This window comes from Schistocerca gregaria, chromosome 5 (genome assembly GCF_023897955.1).
Source record: "Schistocerca gregaria isolate iqSchGreg1 chromosome 5, iqSchGreg1.2, whole genome shotgun sequence".
NCBI classification, from domain to species: Eukaryota; Metazoa; Arthropoda; class Insecta; order Orthoptera; family Acrididae; genus Schistocerca; species Schistocerca gregaria.
This window is the reverse complement of record NC_064924.1, coordinates 489,295,536-489,323,479: the sequence shown is the minus strand read 5'-3', so window position 1 is coordinate 489,323,479 and position 27,944 is coordinate 489,295,536. Positions and strand designations below refer to the sequence as shown.

General features: G+C 38.7%; 1 protein-coding gene across 2 annotated transcripts in view; it reads right to left on the bottom strand.

Moving 5' to 3' along the window:
• LOC126272754 (uncharacterized) overlaps positions 1-27,944 on the bottom strand; it is a 270,151-nt gene that overhangs the window by 40,742 nt on the left and 201,465 nt on the right. For both annotated transcript variants that reach the window (XM_049975859.1, XM_049975860.1), the window contains 4 exons: positions 25,882-27,389; positions 11,665-11,822; positions 4,181-4,327; positions 1,616-1,861 (listed from right to left, as the gene is read on the bottom strand). In XM_049975859.1, coding sequence (XP_049831816.1) covers positions 1,616-1,861; positions 4,181-4,327; positions 11,665-11,822; positions 25,882-27,389 — 2,059 coding nt within the window. The remainder of the gene's footprint in view (positions 1-1,615; positions 1,862-4,180; positions 4,328-11,664; positions 11,823-25,881; positions 27,390-27,944) is intronic.

Genomic DNA, 27,944 nt, shown 5'->3' with positions numbered 1-27,944 from the left:
TTTAATTACTTTTTCAAGTATTCCTTGACTAAAGAAGATACAAACTGGTGTGCAAAACTTATGAATGAAAGTACCTTTGACTTAATGTTTGCTGACAAGTTCCATAGCTTGATGATATTTCGTTCTCACACAGAAAGAACTGCTACAGTATAGTACAGAAGGTAACGAAGTATGATATGAACAGAAACAGGACATTCATTCAAAGAAAATAACTACACTGAAGTCATTGCATTTCATGATGGTCCCATGAACATTATAAAAGCTAGGACACGGTTCTTAATGGATTGTATGACTGTGGATACTCTGCAACAGGCTCCTATTCTGGCCACAAGTTGGTAAGGAGTTCCTGTGGCAGAGCATTCCATTCCTCCACCAGTGTGGTTAATAACTGCCAGATGGTCATAGGTGCAGGTGGACCTACTGCATTACTTTTCCCCAAAACTTCACACAGGTCCTCTATGTGATGTAAGACAGGGGAACGGACAGGCCAAGTGATTCATGAAATACACTCCTCGTTCCAATAACTCTTACATTTGCGTAGTTTGATGCACTTGTGCATTGTCACCTATAAAAATGAAGTTAAGGCAAAACGCACCTCTGAAAAGAAGCACCTGGAGAAGTGGCACATGTCACAATAATGTTGACTGGTGGGTGTATGATGTTAAAAGATTTGGAGGTCAGTATGTCAATGCAACATGATGTATCCCTACACCAAAACAACTGGACTACCAAAATGATGATGTTCAAAAATGTTCCTGGGTGCATTGCGTACATTCATATAATGAGATGTGAGAACATGTAATGCATGCAGGAATGATGTAGAACATGATCACTTTGGTAGTCCAGGTGTTATGCTGCGTGGGCTTACTGACCTCCAAATTTCTGAACACTGTACACTCACTGGTCAATGTTGTTGTGACACTGTGCTACTTCTCTATGGACATCTTTTCAAGGCTGCGTTTGGCCCTGCCTTCATTTTTACGGATGACAATGTGTGACATCGAACTGTGCAGGTGCAAGAACTCTTCGAATGAGAGGATATTTGGCAAATGGACTAGCCTGCCAGTTTCCTTGACTAATATACCATCAAGCACCTACTGGGTCTGGGTCTGTTGTGGGGACATATTGCACCATGTTCATACACATCAAACACCATCAACGTAGGTTTTGTTTTGTACAAGGCACGATGCAGTCTTTGGTTCATTGGCAGTCAACAAAGGAGACAACTTATAAATCATTTTGCAGCCCCTATTACAATATCTCCATTAGACCAAAAAGTTTTGGGACTGGATTAATAAAAAATATGGGTAGTTAAGATAGTGGCCTTAATGCTTCAGGTGTTACACACTGCCAATTTGTAAGGACAGAAAATGTCTGTAAGGACAGAAAATGTCAAAAATAGGAGCTATCAAATTAATATGAAATACTGTGCAACAATGAAAAGCTTACACATCTCTCTCAATTTACTCCTTATACAGAGTACTGAGGAATAAATATGGTAACAAAAAGCATGTAAGAAAATATGAACATAACAATCTTTCACTATCAAATGAACACTAACTTTAATCTCTTCAGTATCTTAACATATGTGGAAAGAGCTGAATTAATTACTTACCTCGTGCTGACTAGCATTTAATGGAAACATATCAACTTGAACTTCTTTGTTGGAGAAATTAGCTTCCTCTTTATCCTCAGTTTGTACGCGTGCATTACTATAGGTCTTTTTTTCACCTTTCAGCTCTGTAATTTTATTTTCAAGCATGTTTACTTTAGCTGTCTGTGAATGGCACAGTAATTTCAGTTTGTCATTCTTTTTCCTCAGATCAAAGACAGTCATCCTGAGATTTTCAGCAAGGGTATCCTATTAGTGAAGGAAAGAACCACTTATTAAAAGCAAACACAATCATTATTTCCAACATTAAAAGCACAAGTTTTTACATGCAATAATATACTTTGCTTAATAACTTATTAGGTAAACTTCAACAAGCTGCCTTGTCATTGCTTTATCCCAGGTTTCATATAATTGAATCTCTCAGCTTGTATTGTGATTTATGACAGTGGGTAGACTGACACAGCTACCGTGTGCATTACGTTGCTATTAATTACAACCATTTCTCTCATAACTTTGAATGGTGAGAACATGTTTGCCTTGAAAAATAAGGATAAAGCTACACAGACAATTCTCCCTGTAACTTGCTATTGTATGTGCAACTCCAGCACAAATACAGCACTTTAAGGTGTCACTTAAGAAGACATCATCATTTCCTCTTCTGAGAGGCAACATGCTGTTTCAGCAGCAATTTGCAGATATCCAATAATACAGGCATCCTGGGTATATTACCTCAGTTCAAATTTGACCTCCTTCCAGTTCCTCTGTTTTGGGAAGAAGCACATTGTAGCAACTACTGTCTGGCTACAAACAATAAATACACAACTTAACTAAAAGCTTTTATGTAGCTGTGGAATGGCTCTGTAAAGTTTATTTAATACTTCATCCTATTTACTGTTTGTTAATAAACATTCTGCAGTATTATTTGCTCTCAGACATTTACTTGTGACACTGATGTACACAGCACATGTATTATAGCCTGATGACTACTTCTGCACCTGTTCTGATCAGTTATCAAGAACAATATTATTGTAGATGGAACACAAGCTCTCACTGGGGAAGGAAATTGACCATGTCCACTTCAAAGGAACCATCCTAGCATTTGCCTAAAGAGATTTAGAGAAACCATGGAAAACCTAAATCTGGATGGCTGGATGGGGATTTTGACCACCATACTCCCTAATGAGTGTCCAACGTGTTTCCACTGTGCCACCTCTTGTGATGGTGAGTAGTGACCGTTCAAGTACCTGGGGCCATGAAGAGATTGCACAAATATGAACTTGTGTGATATACTTTATTCACGGAAGGGGACAAGAAAATTAATGATGATGCCATGGACAAACTTCACATCAGGTAGTTCCAAATGTCACATCTTCACTAGCAAAGAATAAAAACAAGGGCAATATCTCATAATTTAAGTAATGTGTGGTATGATGATGTTTGTTGGCGACACTATTCCCTAACCCCAATTTACTATCTCTACAGATTATTTTTATCTTCTGTAGTAATGTATATAACAGAGAATGAAAAGTCCTCACATTAACACTTTACGGACAAAAGGCAATCAAAGGCAGGTGTAACATTAATTAAGGTGATTTATTCTTAACAGACAAACTGGACATAACTTAAAAAAAAAAAAAAAAAGGTGACAGGAGATAGCAGAGTAGAGGAGGGAGAGGGGGTAGCCATGCTAATCAACAAAACATGCCGAAGTAATTGTTTGAAACAATTTACCACTAATTTAAGTAAAAATCTTAAACATATTATGGATAAACATTTGTGCTGTGAGGGTACAAAAATTTGCATGCATAAATTACATTGCAACACTACCACATATTATGTCAGGGTAGAGTAGACACGTATGGCTCTATAAACAGTTACAGTTAGCAATTACCTCAAGTAATTAACTGTGGGATGATTTTACATTAGAACAGCTACTGCTGGTATTTTGGAAAATGTTTCAGAGGTCCCTGAGTGTTGGAGAAGTGATGGCATGCAAATAATGTAGGAGAGACAGTCAGGTACATGCATCTCACATGTCCCTGGTTTCGAGCCATCATGAAAATACTCCATATAATGATTTCATAGCGTAGAATAATCAATAACAGTTTGTTAATATATGTGACCTGCCAAACCAACATTAAGTTGCACTAGTTTTCATTTTATAAACTTCAGTTATAAGAAGACTTTGGCTTCATATTGCAATTGGAAATATACTGTAAGCCTAAGAGCTCAGAGTTTACTTGCTATGAAGCAAAGTTCGCTATGAGTGTTACATCAGATGATGAGTTACTAGAAGTCAGAAGCCAGCTGCACTTAGCCAGGCACACAGGTCGCAGTAAGGGAGAGATTTGTCTAAACATTGTATCATACACTGAAGTTACTGTGTTGAGCTCATTACTTTCCCCCACACCGTGTATCTCTAGTGACCTAAAATTTTTACTTATTATGTAAGTAGCATAAAAAAAAAAAGACACGGAGTGACATTTTAGGAGAAGGTAATTTCAATTAAGTAAGACCAATGGCATTTGCAGAAAACATCTAGCAGTTTAAGTGGCAGTAACCACTCACCGTTACTATACCACATCCATAATTAATGAACATACGAACATCATCTGTCTGACTGGATGCGTCACAACAGGTTCTACTTTGGTTTACTTGAGAGTATGTCCGATCAGCTCGCTGCAGTTGTTTTAACTCCATCTTATACACACGGATCTGCAAACAAAATGTAATGAACATGAGGGGGGGAAGTTTACAGAATTGTGACGATTTTGCATTAAACTGTAGCAATGAAAGACAAGATACACAATAAACAATAAAAATAAAGTTTAATATACAAGGTGTACAACTTTGCTTTCGCTGTTTGCCGATAGGTAGCGACAAAGGTAAGTAGCAGTCGAAAGAAACAGATCACAGAAATCAGGCACTTAGCTTGGACCTCGGTCAACATAATCTCATTGAAATATTAGTCGATTTGTGTCTGCACCATAAAGTAGTTGTTGATAGAAAATGTCAGTTTACGAGCCTAATTCTCGTCATTTGCGGGAGGTCTTACTGTTTTGTTTCAATATGAAAAAACAGCGGCTGAGTGTCATCGAATGCTCTCAAATACATATGGTACGGACGCTATTAGTGAAAGAACGTGTTGTGAGTGGTTTCAATGCTTCAAGAACAGTGATTTTAACTTCATAAACCAGTGTAGTGGTGTAAGAGAGAATGTTTTCGAAGCTGCAGAATTGCAGACATTGCTGAGTGAAGACTCGCGTCAAACTCCAGAAGAATTGGCACGATTAGTGGGAGTGAGATAGCGAGTTATTTCAAAATGTCTCAAGGCTCTAAGCACGATTCAGAAAGAAGGGATTTGGGTCCCGCGTGAGATGAAACAATGAGACATTGAACCATGTTTGTGAACAGTTGCTCGAGAGGAAAAAAATAGAAGGGATTTCTGCATCACACTGTGATGGAGGACGAAAAATGGGTTCATTTCGATAACCTGAAATGCAAAAAATCATGGGGGCATCCCGGCCATGCTTACACATCGACGGCCAAAGCAAATATTCACGGCTCCAAGATCATGCTCTGCATTTGGTGGGACCAGCTCGGCATAATGTACTATGAGGTGTTAAAACCAAGTGAAACAATCACAGGTGCTCATCATCGAACGCAATTAATGCATTTGAACAGAGCATTAGAAGACAAATGGCTGCAATACAACCAGAGACACGATAAAGTGATTTTGCAGCACGACAATGCATGACTCCACATTGCAAAAGAGGTCAAAACGAACTTGGACATATTAAAATGGGAAGTCCTACCCCACCCGGCATATTCTCCAGCCATTGCTTCCTCTGACTATCACCTGTTTAGATCAATGGAGCATGGCCTGACTGACTGACTGACTGACTGACTGACTGACTGACTGACTGACTGGACTGACTGACTGACTGACTGACTGACTGACTGACTGACTGACTGACTGACTGACTGACTGACTGACTGACTGACTGACTGACTGACACTTCCGATCTCATGAAGAAGTCACAAATTGGATCGATTCGTGGATCACTTCAGAAGATGAACAATTTTTTCAATGTGGGATTCGTATACTGCCCAAAAGATGGGAGAAAGTAGTGACCAGCAATGGAAAATACTTTGAATGATACATGTGTAACCAATTTGTTTCATTAAAGCCTCAAATGTTGGGGAAAAAACGACGGAAGCAAAGTTGTACATCTTGTACTTTTTGAACTATATTTGTAAATGTCCTCTGCAAAGAAGAAATGTACTTTTTTGATAGTTTCGCCATTGTTATTTTTGCATGACCTATATTTTGTTTTATTAGTTCATGACAAATATGTAATTGTACACACAGCTACAACAAACATAGTTAGCGACTCACAACCATCAGAGAAAGTAAATGCTAATACTAAACAAAATTTGACAACAATAAAACAAATTACAGGTAAATCCATTTATAGTGGGTGTAACTTAACAAACATGAATTGGGTAGCCGGTCAGGTTCTTTGCTAGTTTTGACAAAATCAAGAGTGGTGAGTAAATGAAGTCTGCCCACTGCTAATCCACCTGGATTCACCACCACCACCACCACCACCACCACCACCACCACCACCACCATCTCCACTGGTAGCACCACTTTTTGCTGTCTGTCCCAGTGTCCACTAATGATTCTGATCAGTAACTCCACACCATAAAAACAATAACCTTACACAAAGTATACCAATCTGCTCTTATTAAAAATTCAGAAAAGCTACAACACTGGTGTATCCATCAACAGTGCTCCAGGCAATAACAGCTAAAGATGCATCTTATACTTTGTTGGTAGAAAGTCTACCAAAATAAGTAATATCTTGAAGAAAAAGATACGCAGTGACTATTGACCCAGTAAGCAGTAATTCATTTACTCATGAGGACAAGCATACTCCAATGAACAAAAGAGAAGCCTAGAAGATTATTTTCAAAGACTTTGCCCATACCACATAAAAGAAGGTAGATCAGTGTGCACCGGACTAAGTACACCACAGAAGCTGGAAGCTCCATCTTTGCACAGTCTGCAAACTAGACAGATTAGATTAGATTAGTTTTTCATTCCATAGATCCGTGTTGAGGAGATCCTCATGGATGTGGAACATGTCACCAATTTTTATTTTTTATTTTTATTTGTAAGCTTAAATAACAATACAAATAGTATAAATATATACAACACATCATTTGTTTCTATTAAAAAATTCATCAATGGAGTAGAAGGAGGTGGCCACTAGTAAGTCTTTCAGGCTCCTTTTAAACTGATCTCTATTTGTAACTAAATTTTTTATGTTTGCTGGCAAATTATTGAAGATGCGTGTTCCTGAGTAGTGGACCCCTTTTTGAACTAAAGTAAGTGCTTTTAAATCCTTGTGCAGATCATTTTTGTTCCTGGGATTATACGTATGAACTGAGCTGTTTGTTGGAAAAAGAGGTATATTATTTGGGACAAATTTCATTAAGGAGTAAATATACTGAGAGGCAGTAGTTAGTATACCCAGTTCTTTGAAGAGGTTTCTACAAGACGTCCGTGAGTTTACTCCACAAATAATACGTGTTACACGCTTTTGGACTCTGAAAACTTTTGTTTGACTTGAAGAGTTACCCCAAAATATTATACCATATGACATTATGGAATGAGAGTAGGCGAAGTATGCAAGCTTTTTCACTTTTATGTCACCTATGTCTGCTAACACTAATTGCAAATACAGATTTCTTAAGGCGTTTCTGCAGTTCTGTAGTGTGCTCCTCCCAACTGAATTTATTATCAAGTTGTAATCCCAGGAATTTAAGACTGTCAACCTCTTCTATCTGCTGTTCTTCGTACTTTATGCATATGCTGGGTGGAAACCTCTTACAGGTTCTGAATTGCATATAGTGAGCCTTTTCGAAGTTTAATGTCAGTGAGTTGGCTTTAAACCATTTATTAATATCCATGATAATATCATTAGCATATCTTTCTAGAAGTACACTCGACATACTATTTATTGCAATACTTATGTCATCTGCAAACAAAACTAACTCTGCTTCTGGCAGTGTAACTGATGAGAGATCATTAATGTACACAAGAAAAAGCAATGGCCCTAAGATGGATCCTTGTGGGACACCACATGTAATTTCTTCCCATTCTGATGATGACTGATGACTTAATTCACTAGTCCCTTAAACTGACACCCTTTGTTTCCTGTTAGCAAGGTATGACTTTAACCATTTTGCAGCACTGCCTGTGACACCATAGAATTCTAAATTATTTTAAAAAATGTTGTGGTTTACACAATCAAATGCCTTTGACAAATCACAGAAAATACCTGCTGCTTGTAACTTGTTATTTAATGAATTAAGCACATTTTCACTGTAGGTGTAAATAGCCTTTTCGATATCAGAACCCTTCAGAAAACCAAACTGTGTTCTTTATAATATGTTATTTGTGGTTCGATGGTTGAGAAGCTGCCTGTAGATTACTTTTTCTAAAATTTTTGAGAATGCTGGCAAAAGTGAAATCAGTCTGTAGTTTGATGGCACCTCTTTATCCTCTTTCTTGAATAGAGGCTTAACATCTGCATATTTTAGCCAGTCAGGAAATGTCCCAGTTATAATTGACTGGTTACACAAGTAACTTAGAATTGTACTAAACTCACAAGAACATGCCTTAACTAACTTTGTTGATATTTCATCGTAACCACTAGAATGCTTTGTTTTTAAAGATTTTATTATGGAAGTTATTTCTTTTGGTGATGTGAGTGACATATTCATGTACCTGAAGCTATTTGTAAAGGTTAGTTTCAGATATTAAAGGGCATCATTTACTGATCCTGACAATCCCATTCTATCAGTAACGGATATAAAGTACTTGTTAAATAGATCTGCTACACTATGCCCTTCGGTTACTAATGTGTCGTCTACCCTTAGTGCTATTTTCTCCTGTTCCTTTCTGGTTCTATCAGTCTCCTCTTTCACTATATCCCATATTGTTTTTATTTTGTTCCCTGACATTGCTATCTTCTTCTCTTAGTGTATTTGTTTAGATGTCTGAATTACTTTTGTTAATATTTTACAGTATTCCTTGTATTTAGCTAAATCATCAGCATTGGAGCTATTCTTGGTCGACAGATACATTTTCCTTTTTGTCTTACAGGAAATCTTTATTCCTTGTGTGATCCATGGTTTTATTATAGACTTCTGTTTAATTTGAGTAACTTTTAGAGGAAAACAGTTTTCAAACATGGTACTGACATTGTTCATGAATGTGTTATATTTTTCATTCATGTCATGAGCACTATAAACATCTTTCCAGTTCATATCTTTGATCAGTTTTCTAAAACACTCAATTTTTGGTTTATTGAATACTCTCCTGTACTCAGATGTAGCAGTCTTGATAATCTGCTTAGAATTTACATCTAAAACAAGGAGCTGCATGTCATGATCTGATAGTCCATTTATTACAGGTTTTATGATATGATTTTGTTCCTTTGATTTGTCTATAAAAATGTTATCAATGGCTGTCTTTGAGGATTTTGTGATCCTAGTTGGAAAGTTTACAGTGCGAGTTAGATTGAAAGACAACATTACTAACTGCAGTAAATGTTTACTGGAAGATTGAAATAGAAAATCTGTATTAAAGTCACCAGCAATCAAAATTTCTTTGTTTCTTACTGTTAAATAACCCAAAAGAGCTTCTAAACAATTTATGAATAGATTATAATTTCCTGCAGGTGCTCGGTAAATAGTTACTATTATATAGGCTCTGTTATGAAATTCTACTTCTGTTGCACATGCTTCTAGATGCTGCTCTAAACAGAATTTATTAATGTCAATGTTCTTGAATTCACGGCAGTTTTTAATAAATGTGGCAACTCCTCCTCCCTCCATATCTACTCTGCAGAAGTAGGAAGCTAGCTTAAATCCTGAAATGTCTAACATATCTATACCAGTGGTCACTTGATGTTCAGAGAGGCATATTATGTCAATTTGGTTAGATGAATTCATTTCATCGATACAAATGAGTAGTTCATCAACTTTATTTCTGAGTCCCGGAATGTTCTGGTGTAATAAAGATAACTGATACTGCATACTAATGGGATTATAACTAGTTTGGTGAAGATGAACTGGCAGTTTCTGATTACTTTCTGTTAAACATTGTTTAAATGGAGGCTGTATGCTAAAATCTGACTCCTATTCATTTATTTTCTCAAACTGAGTCTGTCTGCCAATCTCTATCAAAACTCGTTTTCTATCCCCCTTCCCTATCCTAAAAAAGGCATCCCTCTGACACCTGTGACCACTGGTATTTTACCACTTGTGACAGTGTCCCCTCTTAAGTTTTCTGCAATCAAGCCAGACAGTTTTCCCTTCCCTTTCCTATTGAGGTGAAGGCCATGCCTAGTGTAGTCCCTCCTATCAATAGCATCCACAGGAATCAAACCAATATGGGACCCTATATCCGTCCTAAGCAGCCACTCCAAGTTCACCCTCCCTACAGAAGAGTTCAAATGAGGCCGATCATGGCGTCTCAACACAGACACAAATCCGACACTCGTATGCTTCATTGCTGATGCTATCTTCACCAGGTCACTCTCTATGGAATATTCAGTCTCTGTCAATGCTGTTTCCCAGACCGCCCACTATAACCACGGCATCCTCCTTTGTGAAATCCTTGCATAGAGAACCTATATCCTCTGTTACCTGACCCAGATCTGCACTAGGCTTGAAAAAGTTTGTGACCTGGTACTCTGGACCTAGATTTTCCTGCAGTAGTTGGCCAGCACCTTTACCATGGGAACTACCTAACAACAGAACTTTCTTTCTCTTTACAAATTTCCCTACCTTTTTCAAGTCCTTGAAAGCTTGTTGTGCCCTTTCTACAGCTTCAGCTACATGAGGCTCATACGATTCTGACTGAGGTAACAGGTCAAATCTATTTTCAAGATTTATCACAAAGCTGTCTGATGCTCTCCTTTGCCTGCTCCCTCTATTACCTGTTGCCACTTCTGACCTCTGTTCACCCTTCTCCCTCTTTAACCTGTCCAGATCCCCCCTTGCCTTGTCTAGGTCAGCTTGAAGAGCTGCAATTTTCCCTTCCTGTTCCAGTATTTTCCTATCTCTACTGCAGATTCTACAATACCACCGGTGAGCCTCATTTATGTCCCCATTTCCCACGCCACTACATTCGCCCCAGTGAAAGAAACTACAACAACTATCACACCATACCCCGGAACTAACGATCCTACGGCATGTCACACACTTCTCACTCATGGCAAAAACAGAAATCGTATAAACTGATTTAAGTACTGGCTAATACGTAAAAAAAGGACCCTAGAAACTATTCAGGCAGATATAAATAAGTTGAAAGTGTAATGAATAAAAAACACTGGTGATTACATATAAGTATAAGTCACTGTTTACCTATGATACGCGCGCGTAAACTTAAGCCTAAAGTCTGTGCTATAGGCGCAAGAAGGAAAATAAACTTCTTACCCCGTTTAATCTTATTTAACACTTCACCAACACTTCCACTAATGTAACAACACTTAATATATTTATACCAACTGGAAACGTTTACCTATAAGCTTAATTCACTGCTTGCTTACGATTAGACCTAGGATTCGTGCTACAGGCACGAGAAGAAAAATACGCTTCTTACACCGTTTAATCTTATTTGATACTTCACTAACACTTCCACTAATTTAACAACACTTATATTATATTTATAACACCTGTAGACGTTTAAAAATAGCTTAATAACAGCGATTTTTATAATTATTTAGTGCAGCAAATACTTGAAGTGTCCGCGTTGGCGCAGTGTTGCCAACACAATCACACAATACAAATGTCAATAACGCACTCCAGTTGCAATGAATGAAACTCATCCTGCATGAAATACTGGAAATCATGACTCACCCCAAGAACTTCCCTAACTGAATAATCAGGTTTCAGTTAAGTCTCCATTCATTTGGATTATTTTGCAGCTTAAGAACACTTTCAGAGTAATGTGACTTGGAAGAGCACAGTACCTTATGCTGGGCTTCCTTAAGTTCTGAATTATTGAGTTCAATAACTTTGGTTTGATTTGCCACTTCTTCTTGCAACTGGGCAATCTTACACCTCCGAGCTACTGCTTCTTGTATTAACTGTTTGTTTTCTTTTTCTAACTCTTCACACCTACAACCACCTAAAAATAATAAATAAATAAAATAAAAGTATTTGCAAACTGAGGTACAGTTCTAAAGGACTGCATTCAATGTTTTCATTGCAGCCATTTTAGTATGTAGTAATCTATGACATGGTACACAACAAAAATAAGTAATGTTGGGCAACTGGTAGTACTGATTAAACAGTTAAAACTATAAGCAAGTTCTTCTGCTAATTCTGTGAACACGGCTGCTGCTACAGGCGGCTATGATATTCAGAGCTTGACAGACAAATGCTAAAATGGTATTTTGGACAAGATTAGAAAATAATGCAGTTCAACAAAGGAAATATCAAAATAGACGAAATAAAAAATGAGTTTTTCTAATTATACTAAATACATAAATACTACTACGTGGTTTTTAATGGGAAGAATGAGTGAAAATATTTAATGTTTTCATCTCCAATTATTTAGAAGTGAGGACAAAATTGAAGATGATTTCAAAAAAATGGAAGTTGTTGCTCCAATCTACTGAATGCTAATTTTGGCCAGCCTTACGGTATCCTCAGTAGTGAGTTTCAGTAACAACTATCATCATCTGCTGTAACCTAGCAAATATTGTTTTTAATCACACTAACCATAATAGTTCATTAAAGCATTTGTTATGTGTGGTGGGTACTAACCTGGCCATATGAGTGCAGTCACAAGAAACCTGAACAGATTGACATGGTTTAGTGAAATAGACATGACCTTGACATCATTACTGATGCATATGCTTTTGTCCTTACTCTGTAAGAACTTGCAACTTGCTTCATCAGTAAAAGTGGTAATGGATGAACAGTTTATCATGGATTTGTCCTTGCATTCTTAAGGATACATATGAGACCATATGCAATGCATTCATTCCTTCCATTCCTCATAACATTTCTGTATGTATATATCTGCGAGGTTGCTTGTGAGCTCCACCATTTTTGTATGGCAGAGCACAACAACATGTCTGTAGCAAAGATTTTCTAAACTGCCACATGTGCAATAATGGTTCACTACCTAAGGAGCCATCGAATATGCTGTGACAAATACTTCCTTAGTAACATAACCTCTCTGTTTTGGAACTTCAAATAACAGACAACACGAGCCTATGATGGGAGAAGATCACATAGCAGTATTTTATAACAGACAGGTACAAAACATGTGGTTACGAACATACTAGTGAAATAAAAAGGGAGAATTTTCTAATGTGCCTGCAAATACCCACGATAGAGCACAATGGACAGTATAGAACAAAAAAAAAAGTTCCGTCACCGAACTGAAGTTGAACTAATGAGCATAAAACAATCCTCAACCTAATTCTGTTTTCTGAACATTATTGTTTTATACTAGACATGATCCAGTTGGAGATTGTATGCCCTATCTTCCTCAGACCTTTGAACCAAATGATCCAGAAGTTGTACAACTATAATGGAGTTATTGGTTTCAGGAACCAAACTAATGAGTCACTGATCCCTCCATCCTGAGATTATGAAACCAATAAGCTACCTTTAAGAGAAACAAGACTGGAAGCCAAAGTGACCATTAGTATGTTATCTGGAATGGGGAAAAATGGAGAGGAAAGGTTGAAACCAGCTTCAAAAAGAGTATTAAGAACCATAAGATAAGTGGAAATAACATGGCTGCAAAAAAGCAGACACCTGAAAAGCCAAGTGTTCAATTGGTATATATTATCCAGTCTGACTTGCGGTGAAAACCATTCAAGAATACTGAAGATATGAGGGTTTCTTGATGAGAAATGAAGAGATGTATTTTGTAAATCACTAAGAAAGAGTGGAATGTGAGACCCCGAAGGGGGGGGGGGGGGGGGGGGGTGTCAGGGAACAGACTGGAGTAGAAGATATAATTATGATTCCAAGGTATATTAAAAGGTATATTTAAAAGGTGGAGGCTGTGCCCTAACAGCAGATGAGCAGAAGACCAACGTAGGAAAAATCTATAAGATGCCTTTTTCCAGTACTCGACGTTTAAATAGTGCTGCTGCTGCTGATGACATTTACACAGCCATTAAAATGCTGATGTCGATGTTAATACACTGATGAGGTTAATCCTATGACTGCTGCAGATGTACTTGGTACTTACTGTGCCTACTACTGTGCGGTTATTGGTAATCTCGCTACCTGGTTGCTAAGTAGTTTTCTGGAGCATATAGTGACAATTACATCTGTCACTCTGAAGTTGGTCAATGCTGATACAAAAAGAAACACAGTGATTGCTCTTGTATGTCTAAAAGTATTATGTTGTTAAAAGGAAAAGAGAGATACTCGTCATCTGTCATATCACTCTAATTCATTGTCATTTTCTGTGTGAATCCCAGTAAGAACTTCTTTGCCTCACTCTGTTGAACGTGTTATATGAAAGCTGTTTAGTAATTTCATGCACTTTAGTTACTTAGACTACAGGAAATGGACCTTAAGCAATGGCAGACAGAGCGTCAATTTATATGAAGTACACTGTGTAAGTAAGGCACAGAGGTGTATTCTCGAGTTGTAGAATATTCAAAGAGTTGCTTTAATTTTCAATCACATTTAATGAATCTGAAATAGTCGACTGCCTGCTACTGAGCTTCACTGGGTGCAGCAAATATTTTTTTGTGTGTATACTATGAAACAAACATAGCAAAATCCAAAATATTCAACCATCCCTGTTGATGTGTGCCAGTACAAAATTCTTCTGTAAACAACTTTGAATCTGAATGCCAGGAAACACTGTAGGTTTACCATAATAATCTGAGCACAAAAACAACAGATTTTTAAACATTTTCTGTAGATGTCCCAATAATAGCTGCTTACTTGAAACTGACAATTATGTATAATCTTCCTGCACTGAACAAGGTATTCTGTATTACAAGATCTGAAATCTGTGAAGTTTTGTGGTAATTAGCACAATAATTCTTTCTCCTGCTGGGCAGTCTGGTGAGCATGGAGAGTGGCAGTCATGAAAATTTACACACATGGGTGGGGAAAACAGGGGGTCTGGAGGGTCCAGAGCAGCAGGATGACGTCATAAGGATAGCGAAAATATCATTTTTGGCTCTATCCCATAAATTGGAAAGACTTCTATTAATGTAATGGATGTTAATGTTTATCGACAGAAATGTTTTTAAAGAAGGTTTTCCTACTGCCTTATCCAGTTAAAATGTAATGTAGCATGAAGATGTTATAGTTGTTATTTTTTGGATTCAAGGGATAGTTTGGACTTAAGATTTCAGTCTACCGAAACAAAGTCAACAACAAGAATAAGCAAGGCAAATTAAAAGGTGAATGTGGTGACCATACCATGGTTCCTGTACCAGTTCAGTCCTGGCTCCTAATCTAGCTACATATTGGCAGAGGCAGAACAGAGGTAACACTTCAATATGTTGAGAACACAGGAGCAAAAATCAGAAAAGTGCTCCCGAAACTTGATGTCAAGTGCATGTTCCACTCACCAGCCAAGATGAAACACATACTGGAATCAGTCAAGATGATCTAAGACTTCTGAAACTGGCAGTTACTGCATCCCTTGGAGGAAAATGAATGTTGTTGTTGTTGTTGTTGTTGTTGTTGTTGTTGTTGTTGTGGTCTTCAGTCCTAAGAATGGTTTGATGCAGCTCTCCATGCTACTCTATCCTGTGCAAGCTGCTTCATCTCCCAGTACCTACTGCAACCTACATCCTTCTGAATCTGCTTAGTGTATTCATCTCTTGGTCTCCCTCTACGATTTTTACCCTACACGCTGCCCTCCAATACTAAATTGGTGATCCCTTGATGCCTCAGAACATGTCCTACCAACCGATCCCTTTTTCTGGTCAAGTTGTGCCACAAACTTCTCTTCTCCCCAATCCTATTCAATACTTCCTCATTAGTTATGTGATCTACCCATCTAATCTTCAGCATTCTTCTGTAGCACCATATTTCGAAAGCTTCTATTCTCTTCTTGTCCAAACTATTTATCGTCCATGTTTCACTTCCATACATGGCTACAATCCATACAAATACTTTCAGAAACGACTTCCTGACACTTAAATCTATACTCTATGTTAACAAATTTCTCTTCTTCAGAAACACTTTCCTTCCCATTGCCAGTCTACATTTTATATCCTCTCTACTTCGACCATCATCAGTTATTTTACTTCCTAAATAGCAAAACTCCTTTACTACTTTAAGTGTTTCATTTCCTAATCTAACTCCCTCAGCACCACCCGATTTAATTTGACTACATTCCATTATCCTCGTTTTGCTTTTGTTGATGTTCATCTTATATCCTCTTTTCAAGACACTGTCCATTCCGTTCAACTGCTCTTCCAAGTCCTTTGCCGTCTCTGACAGAATTACAATGTCATCGGCGAACCTCAAAGTTTTTACTTCTTCTCCATGAATTTTAATACCTACTCCAAATTTTTCTTTTGTTTCCTTCACTACTTGCTCAATATACAGATTGAATAACATCGGGGAGAGGCTACAACCCTGTCTTACTCCTTTCCCAACCACTGCTTCCCTTTCATGCCCCTCGACTCGTATAACTGCCATCTGCTTTCTGTACAAATTGTAAATAGCCTTTCGTTCCCTGTATTTTACCCCTGCCACCTTTAGAGTTTGAAAGAGAGTATTCCAGTCAACATTGTCAAAAGCTTTCTCTAAGTCTACGAATGCTAGAAACGTAGGTTTGCCTTTCCTTTGCCTTTCTTCTAAGATAAGTCGTAAGGTCAGTATTGCCTCACGTGTTCCAACATTTCTGCGGAATCCAAACTGATGTTCCCCGAGGTCCGCTTCTACCAGTTTTTCCATTCGTCTGAAAAGAATTTGTGTTAGTACTTTGCAGCTGTGACTTGTTAAACTGATAGTTTGGTAATTTTCACATCTGTCAACACCTGCTTTCTTTGGGATTGGAATTATTATATTCTTCTTGATGTCTGAGAGTATTTTGCCTGTTTCATACATTTTGCTCACCAGATGGTAGAGTTTTGTCAGGACTGGCTCTCCCAAGGCCGTCAGTAGTTCCAATGGAATGTTGTCTACTCCAGGGCCCTTGTTTCGTCTCAGGTCTTTCAGTGCTCTGTCAAACTCTTCACGCAGTATCATATCTCCCATTTCATCTTCATCCACATCCTCTTCCATTTCCATAATATTGTCCTCAAGTACATCGTCCTTGTATAGACCCTCTATATACTCCTTCCACCTTTCTGCTTTCCCTTCTTTGCTTAGAACTGGGTTTCCATCTGAGCTCTTGATATTCATGCAAGTGGTTCTCTTTTCTCCAAGGTCTCTTTAATTTTCCTGTAGGCAGTATCTATCTTACCCCTGGTGAGATAAGCCTCTACATCCTTACATTTGTCCTCTAGCCATCCCTGCTTAGCCATTTTGCAGTTCCTGTCAATCTCATTTTTGAGACGTTTGTATTCCTGTTTGCCTGCTTCATTTACTGGATTTTTATATTTTGTCCTTTCATGAATTAAATTCAATATTTCTAACAAAGAGATAGAGGGGCTGGCCAGTACTTACCTCAGCTCAGTACAGCCGATAGAAACACAAAAAACAACCGAAAATTTAAGTTCCTAGCTTTCGGAATAAATGTTCCTTCACCAGGGAGGAGAGAGGGGAAAGAAAGGGAAGAAGGGAAAGTGGATTTAGTTACTCACAACCCAGGTTATGAAGCAACAGGGAAAGGAAAACAGGGAAGGTAGCAAGGATGGAGGCATGGTTGTCTGAGGGAAGCCAAACATATTCTACTGCAGGTACTGTGCCAGCTTCAAACCAAAGAGGATGCATACAGAAGTAAAGACCTCTTTACTTCTGTATGCATCCTCTTTGGTTTGAAGCTGGCACAGTACCTGCAGTAGAATATCTTTGGCTTTCCTCAGACAACCATGCCTCCATCCTTGCTACTTTCCCTGTTTTCCTTTCCCTGTTGCTTCATAACCTGGGTTGTGAGTAACTAAATCCACTTTCCCTTCTTCCCTTTCTTTCCCCTCTCTCCTCCCTGATGAAGGAACATTTATTCCGAAAGCTAGCAACTTAAATTTTCGGTTGTTTTTGTGTTTCTATCGGCTGTAGTGAGCTGAGGTAAGTACTGGCCCGCCCCTCTATCTCTTTGTTAGTAATTGTTTCACATCTTTATATGAGATTTTCCATTAATTAGTTAAATTCAATATTTCTTCTGTTACCCAATGATTTCTACTAGCCCTCATCTTTTTACCTATTTGATCCTCTGCTGCCTTCACTACTTCATCCGTCAAAGCTACCCATTCTTCTTCTACTGTATTTGTTTCCCCCATTCCTGTCAAGTGTTCCCTTACGCTCTCCCTGAAACTCCTTACAACCTCTGTACAACCTCTGGTTCTTTCAGTTTATCCAGGTCCCATCTCCTTAAGTTCCCTCCTTTTTGCAGTTTCTTCAGTTTTAATCTACAGGTCATATGCAATAGATTGTGGTCAGAGTCAACATCTGCCCCTGGATATGTCTTACAATTTAAGACCTGGTTCCTAAATCTCTGTCTTACCATTATATGATGTATCTGATACCTTTTAGTATCTCCAGGGTTCTTTCATGTATACAACCTTCTTTCATGATTCTTAAACCAAGTGTTAGCTATGATTAAGTTATGCTCTGTGCAAAATTCTACCAGGCGGCTTCCTCTTACATTTCTTAGCCTCAATCCATATTCACCTACTACGTTTCCTTCTCTCCCTTTTCCTACTGCCGAATTCCAGTCACCCATGACTTAAATTTTCGTCACCCTTCACTACCTGAATAATTTATTTTATCTCATCATACATTTCATCAATTTCTTCGTCATCTGCAGAGCTAGTTGGCATATAAAATGTATGTAGGCCAGGCCATCTGGATGGTACAGGAGTAATGCAATGAGCAAGAACACCACACAGACAACAAACAAAAAACAAATTCCACTGTGGAAGAGCACTGTAACTCCCACGAACATACCGTGAATTAACATGGCATCAACTTGTTGTGACAATAAAATTTCTCCTAAGATTTTACTCTAAAATTTGCTGTAGAGACCGCATAATAGACTAATAAATAAAGACAGTGACTTTCAATTAAACAAGGCCGGGTACCCAGACTTGAGTATGATCAAAGCACTGCAGTAATCAACATGGAAATCTGCTCCCATCATAACAACTGAAAAACCTGAGGACACATTGTTGCCACGCTAGCTAAGATCTACATCCAATGTCGACTGCAACACTACTGAGGACCCTGAATCATCCCCTGACATTGTACAGGGTGATTCAAAAAGAATACTACAACTTTAGGAATTTAAAACTAAGCAACGAAAAAAGGCAGAGCTAAGCACTATCTGTCGGTGAATTAAGGGAGCTATAAAGTTTCATTTAGTTGTACATTTGTTCGCTTGAGGCGCTGTTGACTAGGCGTCAGCGTCATATGATGCTAAGATGGCGACTGCTCAACAGAAAGCTTTTTGTGTTATTGAGTACGGCAGAAGTGAATCGATGACAGTTGTTCAGCGTGCATTTTGAACGAATTATGGTGTTAAACCTCCTGATAAATGGTGTATTAAACGTTGGTATAAACAGTTTATAGAGAATGGGTGTTTGTGCAAAGGGAAAAGTTCTGGACGGCCAAGAACGAGTGATGAAAATGTAGCACGCATCCAGCAAGCATTTGTTAGCAGCCCAGGAAAATAGACTCACAGAGCTAGCAGAGAGCTGCAAATTCCACAATCAACTGTATGGAGAGTCCTACGAAAAAGGTTAGTTATGAAACCTTATCGTCTGAAATTGGTTCAAGCACTGTCTGCAGCTGATAAGATTAAAAGAATCGATTTCTGTGATTTTATCCTTGTTCAAATGGAAAAAGATGAATCTTTCGTTTCAAAGAATGTGTTTAGTGATGAAACAACTTTCCACACTAACGGGAAAGTCAACCATCACAGTGTCTGTATATGGGGCACTGAGAATCCGCGGGAAACAACTCAGTATGAACGTGACTCGCCTAAGGTGATCGTTTTCTGTGCCATTTCAGCCAATAAAGTTTTTGATCCCTTTTTCTTCGAAGGTGCTACTGTAACTGGACTACAGTATCTGGAGATGTTAGAGAATTGGCTGTCCCTCAGCTCGGACAAGAAGCACAACAATTCATATTTCAGCAGGATGGAGCGCCACCACATTGGCACTTATCTGTCCGTAACTACCTGAACGTCAACTACCCGAGGCGATGGATCGGCCGCTAGGCAGCCCATGACAGAGCACTTCATCACTGGCCTTCAAGAAGCCCTGATCTTACCACCTGCGATTTTTTCTTATGGGGGTATGTTAAGGATATGGTGTTTCGGCCACCTCTCCCAGCCACCATTGATGATTTGAAATGAGAAATAACAGCAGCTATACAAACTGTTACGCCTGATTTGCTACAGAGTGTGGAACGAGTTGGAGTATCGGGTTGATATTGCTCGAGTGTCTGGAGGGGGCCATATTGAACATCTCTGAACTTGTTTTTGAGTGAAAAAAAAAACCTTTTTAAATACTCTTTGTAATGATGTATAACAGAAGGTTATACACTCCTGGAAATTGAAATACGAACACCGTGAATTCATTGTCCCAGGAAGGGGAAACTTTATTGACACATTCCTGGGGTCAGATACATCACATGATCACACTGACAGAACCACAGGCACATAGACACAGGCAACAGAGCATGCACAATGTCGGCACTAGTACAGTGTATATCCACCTTTCGCAGCAATGCAGGCTGCTATTCTCCCATGGAGACGATCGTAGAGATGCTGGATGTAGTCCTGTGGAACGGCTTGCCATGCCATTTCCACCTGGCGCCTCAGTTGGACCAGCGTTCATGCTGGACGTGCAGACTGCGTGAGATGACGCTTCGTCCAGTCCCAAACATGCACAATGGGAGACAGATCCGGAGATCTTGCTGGCCAGGGTAGTTGACTTACACCTTCTAGAGCACGTTGGGTGGCACGGGATCCCTTCGGACGCGCACTGTCCTGTTGGAACAGCAAGTTCCCTTGCCGGTCTAGGAATGGTAGAACGATGGGTTCGATGACGGTTTGGATGTACCGCGCACTATTCAGTGTCCCCTCGACGATCACCAGAGGTGTACGGCCAGTGTAGGAGATCGCTCCCCACACCATGATGCCGGTTGTTGGCCCTGTGTGCCTCGGTCGAATGCAGTCCTCATTGTGGCGCTCACCTGCACGGCGCCAAACACGCATACGACCATCATTGGCACCAAGGCAGAAGCGACTCTCATCGCTGAAGACGACACGTCTCCATTCGTCCCTCCATTCACGCCTGTCGCGACAACACTGGAGGCGGGCTGCACGATGTTGGGGCATGAGCGGAAGACGGCCTAACGGTGTGCAGGACTGTAGCCCAGCTTCATGGAGATGGTTGCGAATGGTCCTCGCCGATACCCCAGGAGCAACAGTGTCCCTAATTTGCTGGGAAGTGGCGGTGCGGTCCCCTACGGCACTGCATAGGATCCTACTGTCTTGGCGTGCATCCGTGCGTCGCTGCGGTCCGGTCCCAGGTCGACGGGCACGTGCACCTTCCGCCAACCACTGGCGACAACATCGATGTACTGTGGAGACCTCACGCCCCACGTGTTGAGCAATTCGGCGGTACGTCCACCCGGCCTCCCGCATGCCCACTATACGCCCTCGCTCAAAGTCCGGCAACTGCACATACGGTTCACGGCCACGCTGTCACGGCATGCTACCAGTGTTAAAGACTGCGATGGAGCTCCGTATGCCACGGCAAACTCGCTGACACTGACGGCGGCGGTGCACAAATGCTGCGCAGCTAGTGCCATTCGACGCCCAACACCGCAGTTCCTGTTGTGTCTGCTGTGCCGTGCGTGTGATCATTGCTTGTACAGCCCTCTCGCAGTGTCCGGAGCAAGTATGGTGGGTCTGACACACCGGTGTCAATGTGTTCTTTTTTCCATTTCCAGGAGTGTATTATGTTTATTTCATTAAATACACATTTTTAAAGTTGTGGTATTCCTTTTGAATCACCCTGTATTTCTCCACCACCTCTCAAGTCCATGCCCAGAGGCAACCAATGTGCAGCTCTAAGAGAAAATTAATCAGCCATCAGGAACATCTGAGGATGGCAAGGAATCTACTTGTCATAACATCGCACCTTCTGGATGATGCCACCAAGTTGAATAACCGAGAAATATTGAATATTTTCCTACACTGGGAAAACCTAAAATCACAGACTAAATTTTGTTTGCTTTTTGTGCACTAATTTAACTGGTGTCTCATTTCTAGCGTGAAATAGTGAACCAACTCTCCTGCATATGGTAGCAACAAATTTTTCATTTGTTTTAATTTTAACCCTCGAGTGGGCGTGCCTACGTATAAAGTGTGCCAAGCATAAATAACGTTGTCTTGTACCGTTCCATTGTCATTTTTCAATTGTGAGCCAATACATATTCCTTCATTACTGCTTCAATTAAAATAATGATAACCTGAGTTGCCTTATGTCCAAGTGGTCAGCTGTAATATAAAATTAACAGTGAGCTTTGTAGCGAAAATTTATAATCCGTGCAAGGAAATGACCCAGAATATGAGTTAGCAGCACAATACTATAATGGGGCAGTTGTCTAGAAAATAATAATGGATTGAATAAGCGGCTGGCTGGGATCTGATGCAACTGTCACTGTTTAATGTTTTGAGTGGGTCATATTTGTGAGGTAATGCTTGAATGCGGCAATAGAGTGATGTAATAAAAGTTTATTATATCATTGTTAAGTTATATTAAGGTTAAACAATGATTTTATTTACACATATTTACCTCGGTAACAAAGACAGCTACTATTTACATTTGCACAATGCTCACCATGTGCTCACTTGTGGTACGAGAAATGGCACGCCTGCTAGAGGGTTATAATGGTCAACAATTACCGAGACTTTTTTGCTTTTGCCCCACCCTCAAACATTGTGGCAACCATGTAACCGTTTCATACTATTGAATCAATGAGAAATGGGCTCCATGAGGACCTTTGGCGGATCATTGAATGTTTTATCTGACTTGACACAGCTTGTAAACCGAGAAGACTTTAGTGAACCATTGCTGCATATGGTTCATTTTTTCAAAGCTTTCAATTGAGGTTTTATTTTTTTCAACTACTTCATGTGGAATCATCTACAAGATAAGCACAGTCACATTTGAATTCAGCCACGCATTTCCATTTTTTTTAAAATTAAGATGTAGACTCCTCATAAACTTTAAGTGACTTAGCACTAATTTTATGATGATACAGTATTCCAGTTTAGCCATTTAAATGGAACACATGCCACTCTACTACTTTTACGTTATTTGCAACATCAAAACAACAAAATTTAATCGATAACTATCTGTATTTTAGGCAATTTTACTGAAAAATACTTTAAATTTCCCAGAAGAAAATTTTACAACTATGACTATTGATCCATCTAAGATCGAGTTGCTGTAGCAACCTGTCATTAGCCTGATACTACTACTGTTGCACTGAAAATAATTTTGGAGAGCAGTACCATTCTGATTAAAGAGCACTAATGCACCACAGTTAGAAACTGTTACATGGCTTATGTGGCTAAACATCTTCCTGGACTGGTACCCACCAGAATAGCTAACACACTCAGTAATTCAATTGATCATGTTATCACAGATTATGACATCATCATCTCAATGGACATCATAAATGGTCACCTCTCTGATCATTTAGGACAAGCACTATTATTAAAATGTAATACCAAATTCAAACCAAGAAAAATGTATGAGCACAGCCAAATATTATCTGCAAACAACATTGTTACACTTAGACATAGTTTAAGCCAGGAATCACGGGAATCAATTATGACTACCATTGGGGCCACAAATAAATGGAACACGTTCACAAAAATTATGACTGAGCACTTATATAGATCCATGCCATTAAAAAAAAAAAGTGAGTATCGAGAAAAAGCAAACTTCAAAATTAAAACCTGTGCCATTAGATTTTAAAACAAAAGATCTGAAAGGAAAAAAAAAAAATGGAAAACATGTATAGCTTACACAGACTAACTCACAGTTACAAAACGAACTCTGAAGCCGTAGAAATACAAGTACCATAAAGAAGCCAGGAGATTAAAATCAGAAAAGTCAGCCAACAGATACGATGTTTCAAAGACTTGCTATTCAATTGTAACTAAAACCAGAAAGAATGAAACAGAAACTACAATTAATAATGTACAATTAACTTTGAATAATGACGATATCTCTGACCCTCTTGTAGTCACCAATATTTTTAATAATTGCTTCATAGATACTGTTGAAAATGATGTGTCTATGAAACAGGATATACAGTGCACATTTGAACTTGGAAAGAAACAGAACTGCAGTACACTACTCCCAATAAGCACATATGATATTCTGCAGCTTATTGATAGCCTCAGAAACAAAAATCATCAGGATTAGACAAAATACCTCCACGCCTATTGAAGAACTGCAAACATGAACTAATGAAATCACTAGGTCACGTAATAAATTGTGTTCTTGAAGATGGTGTGTTCCCTGACAAGTTGTAACTGTACAGAACTACAGACCCATTGCCCTAATCTCAACTTTCAGTAAACCGACAGAGAAAACAATATTTAAAAATTCTGGAACATTACAACAATGCTGACATATTAAGTGATATCCAGCATGGTTTCAGAAGAGGTCGAAGTATGTCAGCAGCAGTAAAATTTGTCCATCATGCACTTGAAAAAATAAAGGAAAAATCCCAAGCAGCAGGACTATTCCTGGACCTCTCAAGGGATTTTTATAGAGTACATCATGAAGTGCTCTTATCAGAAACTGTGAAGAGTGGTGTCACTGGAAAACTCATGAAATCGCTAGAGACATATTTAAAGGGTAGACAACAGTGCACGGAGATTATGTACTCTAATGGAGAAAATCTGGAGAAGAGAAGGTCAAGAATAAGAAATAAACATTTTAGTGTTCCTCAGGGCTCCATTTTAGGTCAAGTCCTATTCATATGCTATGTAAATGATTTCTGAAGTTCTCTAGGCAATATGCAATTGATCTCCATGTATGTAGATGACACATCAGGTATCTGATATGCAGACAGTGAGCCCATCTAGTTGAAGAGATATTTAACTTTATTGTAAAGGCAAGCGCTCACTTTGAAAGAGAGAAACTAAAAGTAAACATACAAAAAACTCATATTAGTCATTTTAAACCAAGTGGTCCAAACAGACGAAATACTGTGACTGATGAAATTCTACCAAAAACATGTACACATTGCAAATTCTTGGGTTTATGCATAGATGATCGACTTTCATGAAAGCAGCAAACTGATTATGTCTGTAAAAAAATAACACCCAGTCTACATTTTTTAAGAAGATTATCACCATATCTTAATTCTGAAACCATAAGGACTGTATATTATGGATTAGTGTACCCTTTCTTGTCTTATGGAATAGTACTGTGGGATGGGACATGCAAAACTACTATGAAAAGGGATTTCATACTGCAGAAGCAAGCCTTGAGGATCATAGCAAAATGTAAAACCAGGAACTTCTTGCAAGCCGCTATTCATTAGACACAATATTCTCACAGTTTATGCCATGTATATACTAGAAACTATAATGCTAATGAAAGAAGACACTAAGATCACAAAAAGAAACATGGGTATTCACAACTATGAAACAAGGCATAGAAAAGACTTTCATATGGTTAACAGTAGGTTAGCATTAAGAGTGAAAAGATCTTTAAGTCAAAGGAGCTTCTTTTAATAAATTGTTACCAAATGAAGTTAAGATATTGACAGGCGATACTTTTCACTTTTTGAAAGTGAGTCAAGCAGTGGCTTATTCAAAAATGCCCTTATAACTTGAAGTTATCATGAATTACAATGTAATAAGAAATAACGTAAACTAAAAAAAAATGTAATTGTACAAACTATATTGTTAATTGAAAACACACATGCATGTAAAATTAAATGTTACATGCAATGAATCAAATTAAAAAACACCCACAGTACTTTGAGATTATATGTTCAAAAAGACTCAGACTGCAGGAGTAGCATGTATTACTTACCCTGATTACTGACAACTACTGACAAAACCGTCTTTTGGCTGGAGACATCTGTGTCTTTGACAGGAACTGTGTCATCTTCTGTGTCTAATCCACAATGGAATGAAATCTTTTTATTGTCTCCAACATACTGACTGGGAGCTTTGTGAACTACTGAATTGTTCAGTTTATGCAAGTCTTTTCCCTCCAGGTGAAGGGGACCAGTGACATTTTTAGATTCAAGCTGTTTTTGTCTTTCCATGCTTATTGCCAGATTTTTCTGATGTGTTTCTAATTCCAATTTCAATTTCTGTAAATCACGGTCCAGCTGAGAACATCTGTGACAAGGTTGTGTCAGTTTCTTCGAAATAAATCCTAGAATTTGTTCACAGGAATGGTACTTTATACTATTAGAGTCAGGAAATATTGAAACAAGCAATATCAATTGTTTTTTGAAACTATTCAAACACTCAGAATTTTGTGTAGCCATAGCTTTTGCCTTCAAGCATTCCTCTTGTGCCACTTTAATGGATTCTCCAAGGACTGAATTTTCTAGCTCTAATTTCTGAATTTGCTCTTTAAAGCTGTTTGCTTCTGACAGCAGCAATTTTTCATCTATTTTTAAAGTACTTTCAAAGTCCTTACTAAGTTTGTCACATTTTTCTTTTGTTTGCTGGAGTTCGTTTTCAAGCATAATTCTTTGTTCCTTTTCTTTTTCCAAGTTTAGTTCGAGATGTTTCTCATTCTCAGTAAGTTGATATATTTTTTCTTCTGCAGCTCTTAGGCGTAAACTGAGGTCCTTATTTTCATCCTGTAAAAATGACATATCTGCTTCTGATTTGGTTAGTTTCTTGTTGAGATGGAGTTTATCTTGTTCTAAAGTAGTAAGTGTATCTTTCTGGGCTTTCAGTTTATCATGAAGTTTATTTTTCTCTTTCTGAGAATTCTCCAATTCTTCTTCAAGCAATACAACTTGTTTTTCCAACTGGCTGATCCAATTTTCTTTAGCAATGAGATTATTATTGGACTCTTCAAGTATGATTTTGACCACTTCCTGCTCCTTCTGAATGATAGAATTCACAAATTTGTCAAAAATGGCAAGATTGTCAGAGGTGTTTTCTTGAGCACCTGAATCTTCTTGGGATAATGTGGCTATTTCTGTCAGCATTCTATTCCTAAGTTTTTCATTGTTAGAATTCAGAATATCTAATTCTTTCTTTTGAGCTGTGTTCTCTGCAGTAAGTTCATCCAGTTTTAACCTTAACTGCATCAATGAATAACTGTTTTCTTCAGTATTTCTACTGTCACCAGAAAGTAGTACATTTCTCGGTGTTAAGTTTTGACCACAGTCATTGGTATCTGATGTGTCTTTTCCTAGACACCTGTCCACCTCTGCATGACCCAACTTTGGAGAGATTTGATGTTTAGGTGTCTCCAGATGGCTTATAAGTGCCATCTTACTGTTTGAAGGAGCCTGCTCTTTGCTATCAGTTTCTGGACAACTTTGAACTTCATCTTCTTGAGCTGCAGACCTGAAATGAAAAATAGGTGTCAGTACAAGCATTTGCATCATATTCTACAACAAGACAACTACTACCTTTTACTGTGTGATAAAAATGAGGAACATTGTTTCTACTATCCAATCCACATCTTCAGAAATGGTACTCTGACACCCATTCAATTCACACAATATCCTCGTCTGCCTTTATGTCCTCTGGTTCCAACCTTCTGCTCCAGGGGGCATATATCCTCTCATCACCTCTTATTCCAACCCATCACAGGTATTTCCTGTATTATCAAAGGCAGAGCTAACCACAAAAACAGCCACAGCACAGTAGTCTACACAGCTATGATTATGAATGATTTATCTACTTGTATACAGCCATGACCAAATGGAGATCGAAGTTCTGTATGCTGTATAAAATAATGTGTGTGGCACTAACAGCTGCTGCACAATCCATGTCCACTGCATCATACCATCAAATAGCAGCTCCTCTGAATTGGTCAACAGTTAATTTTGCCCGGAATATATCCAACATTCTCATCATTAAAATGGCCTCAATCTTCACCACTAGACCACTTGTTCC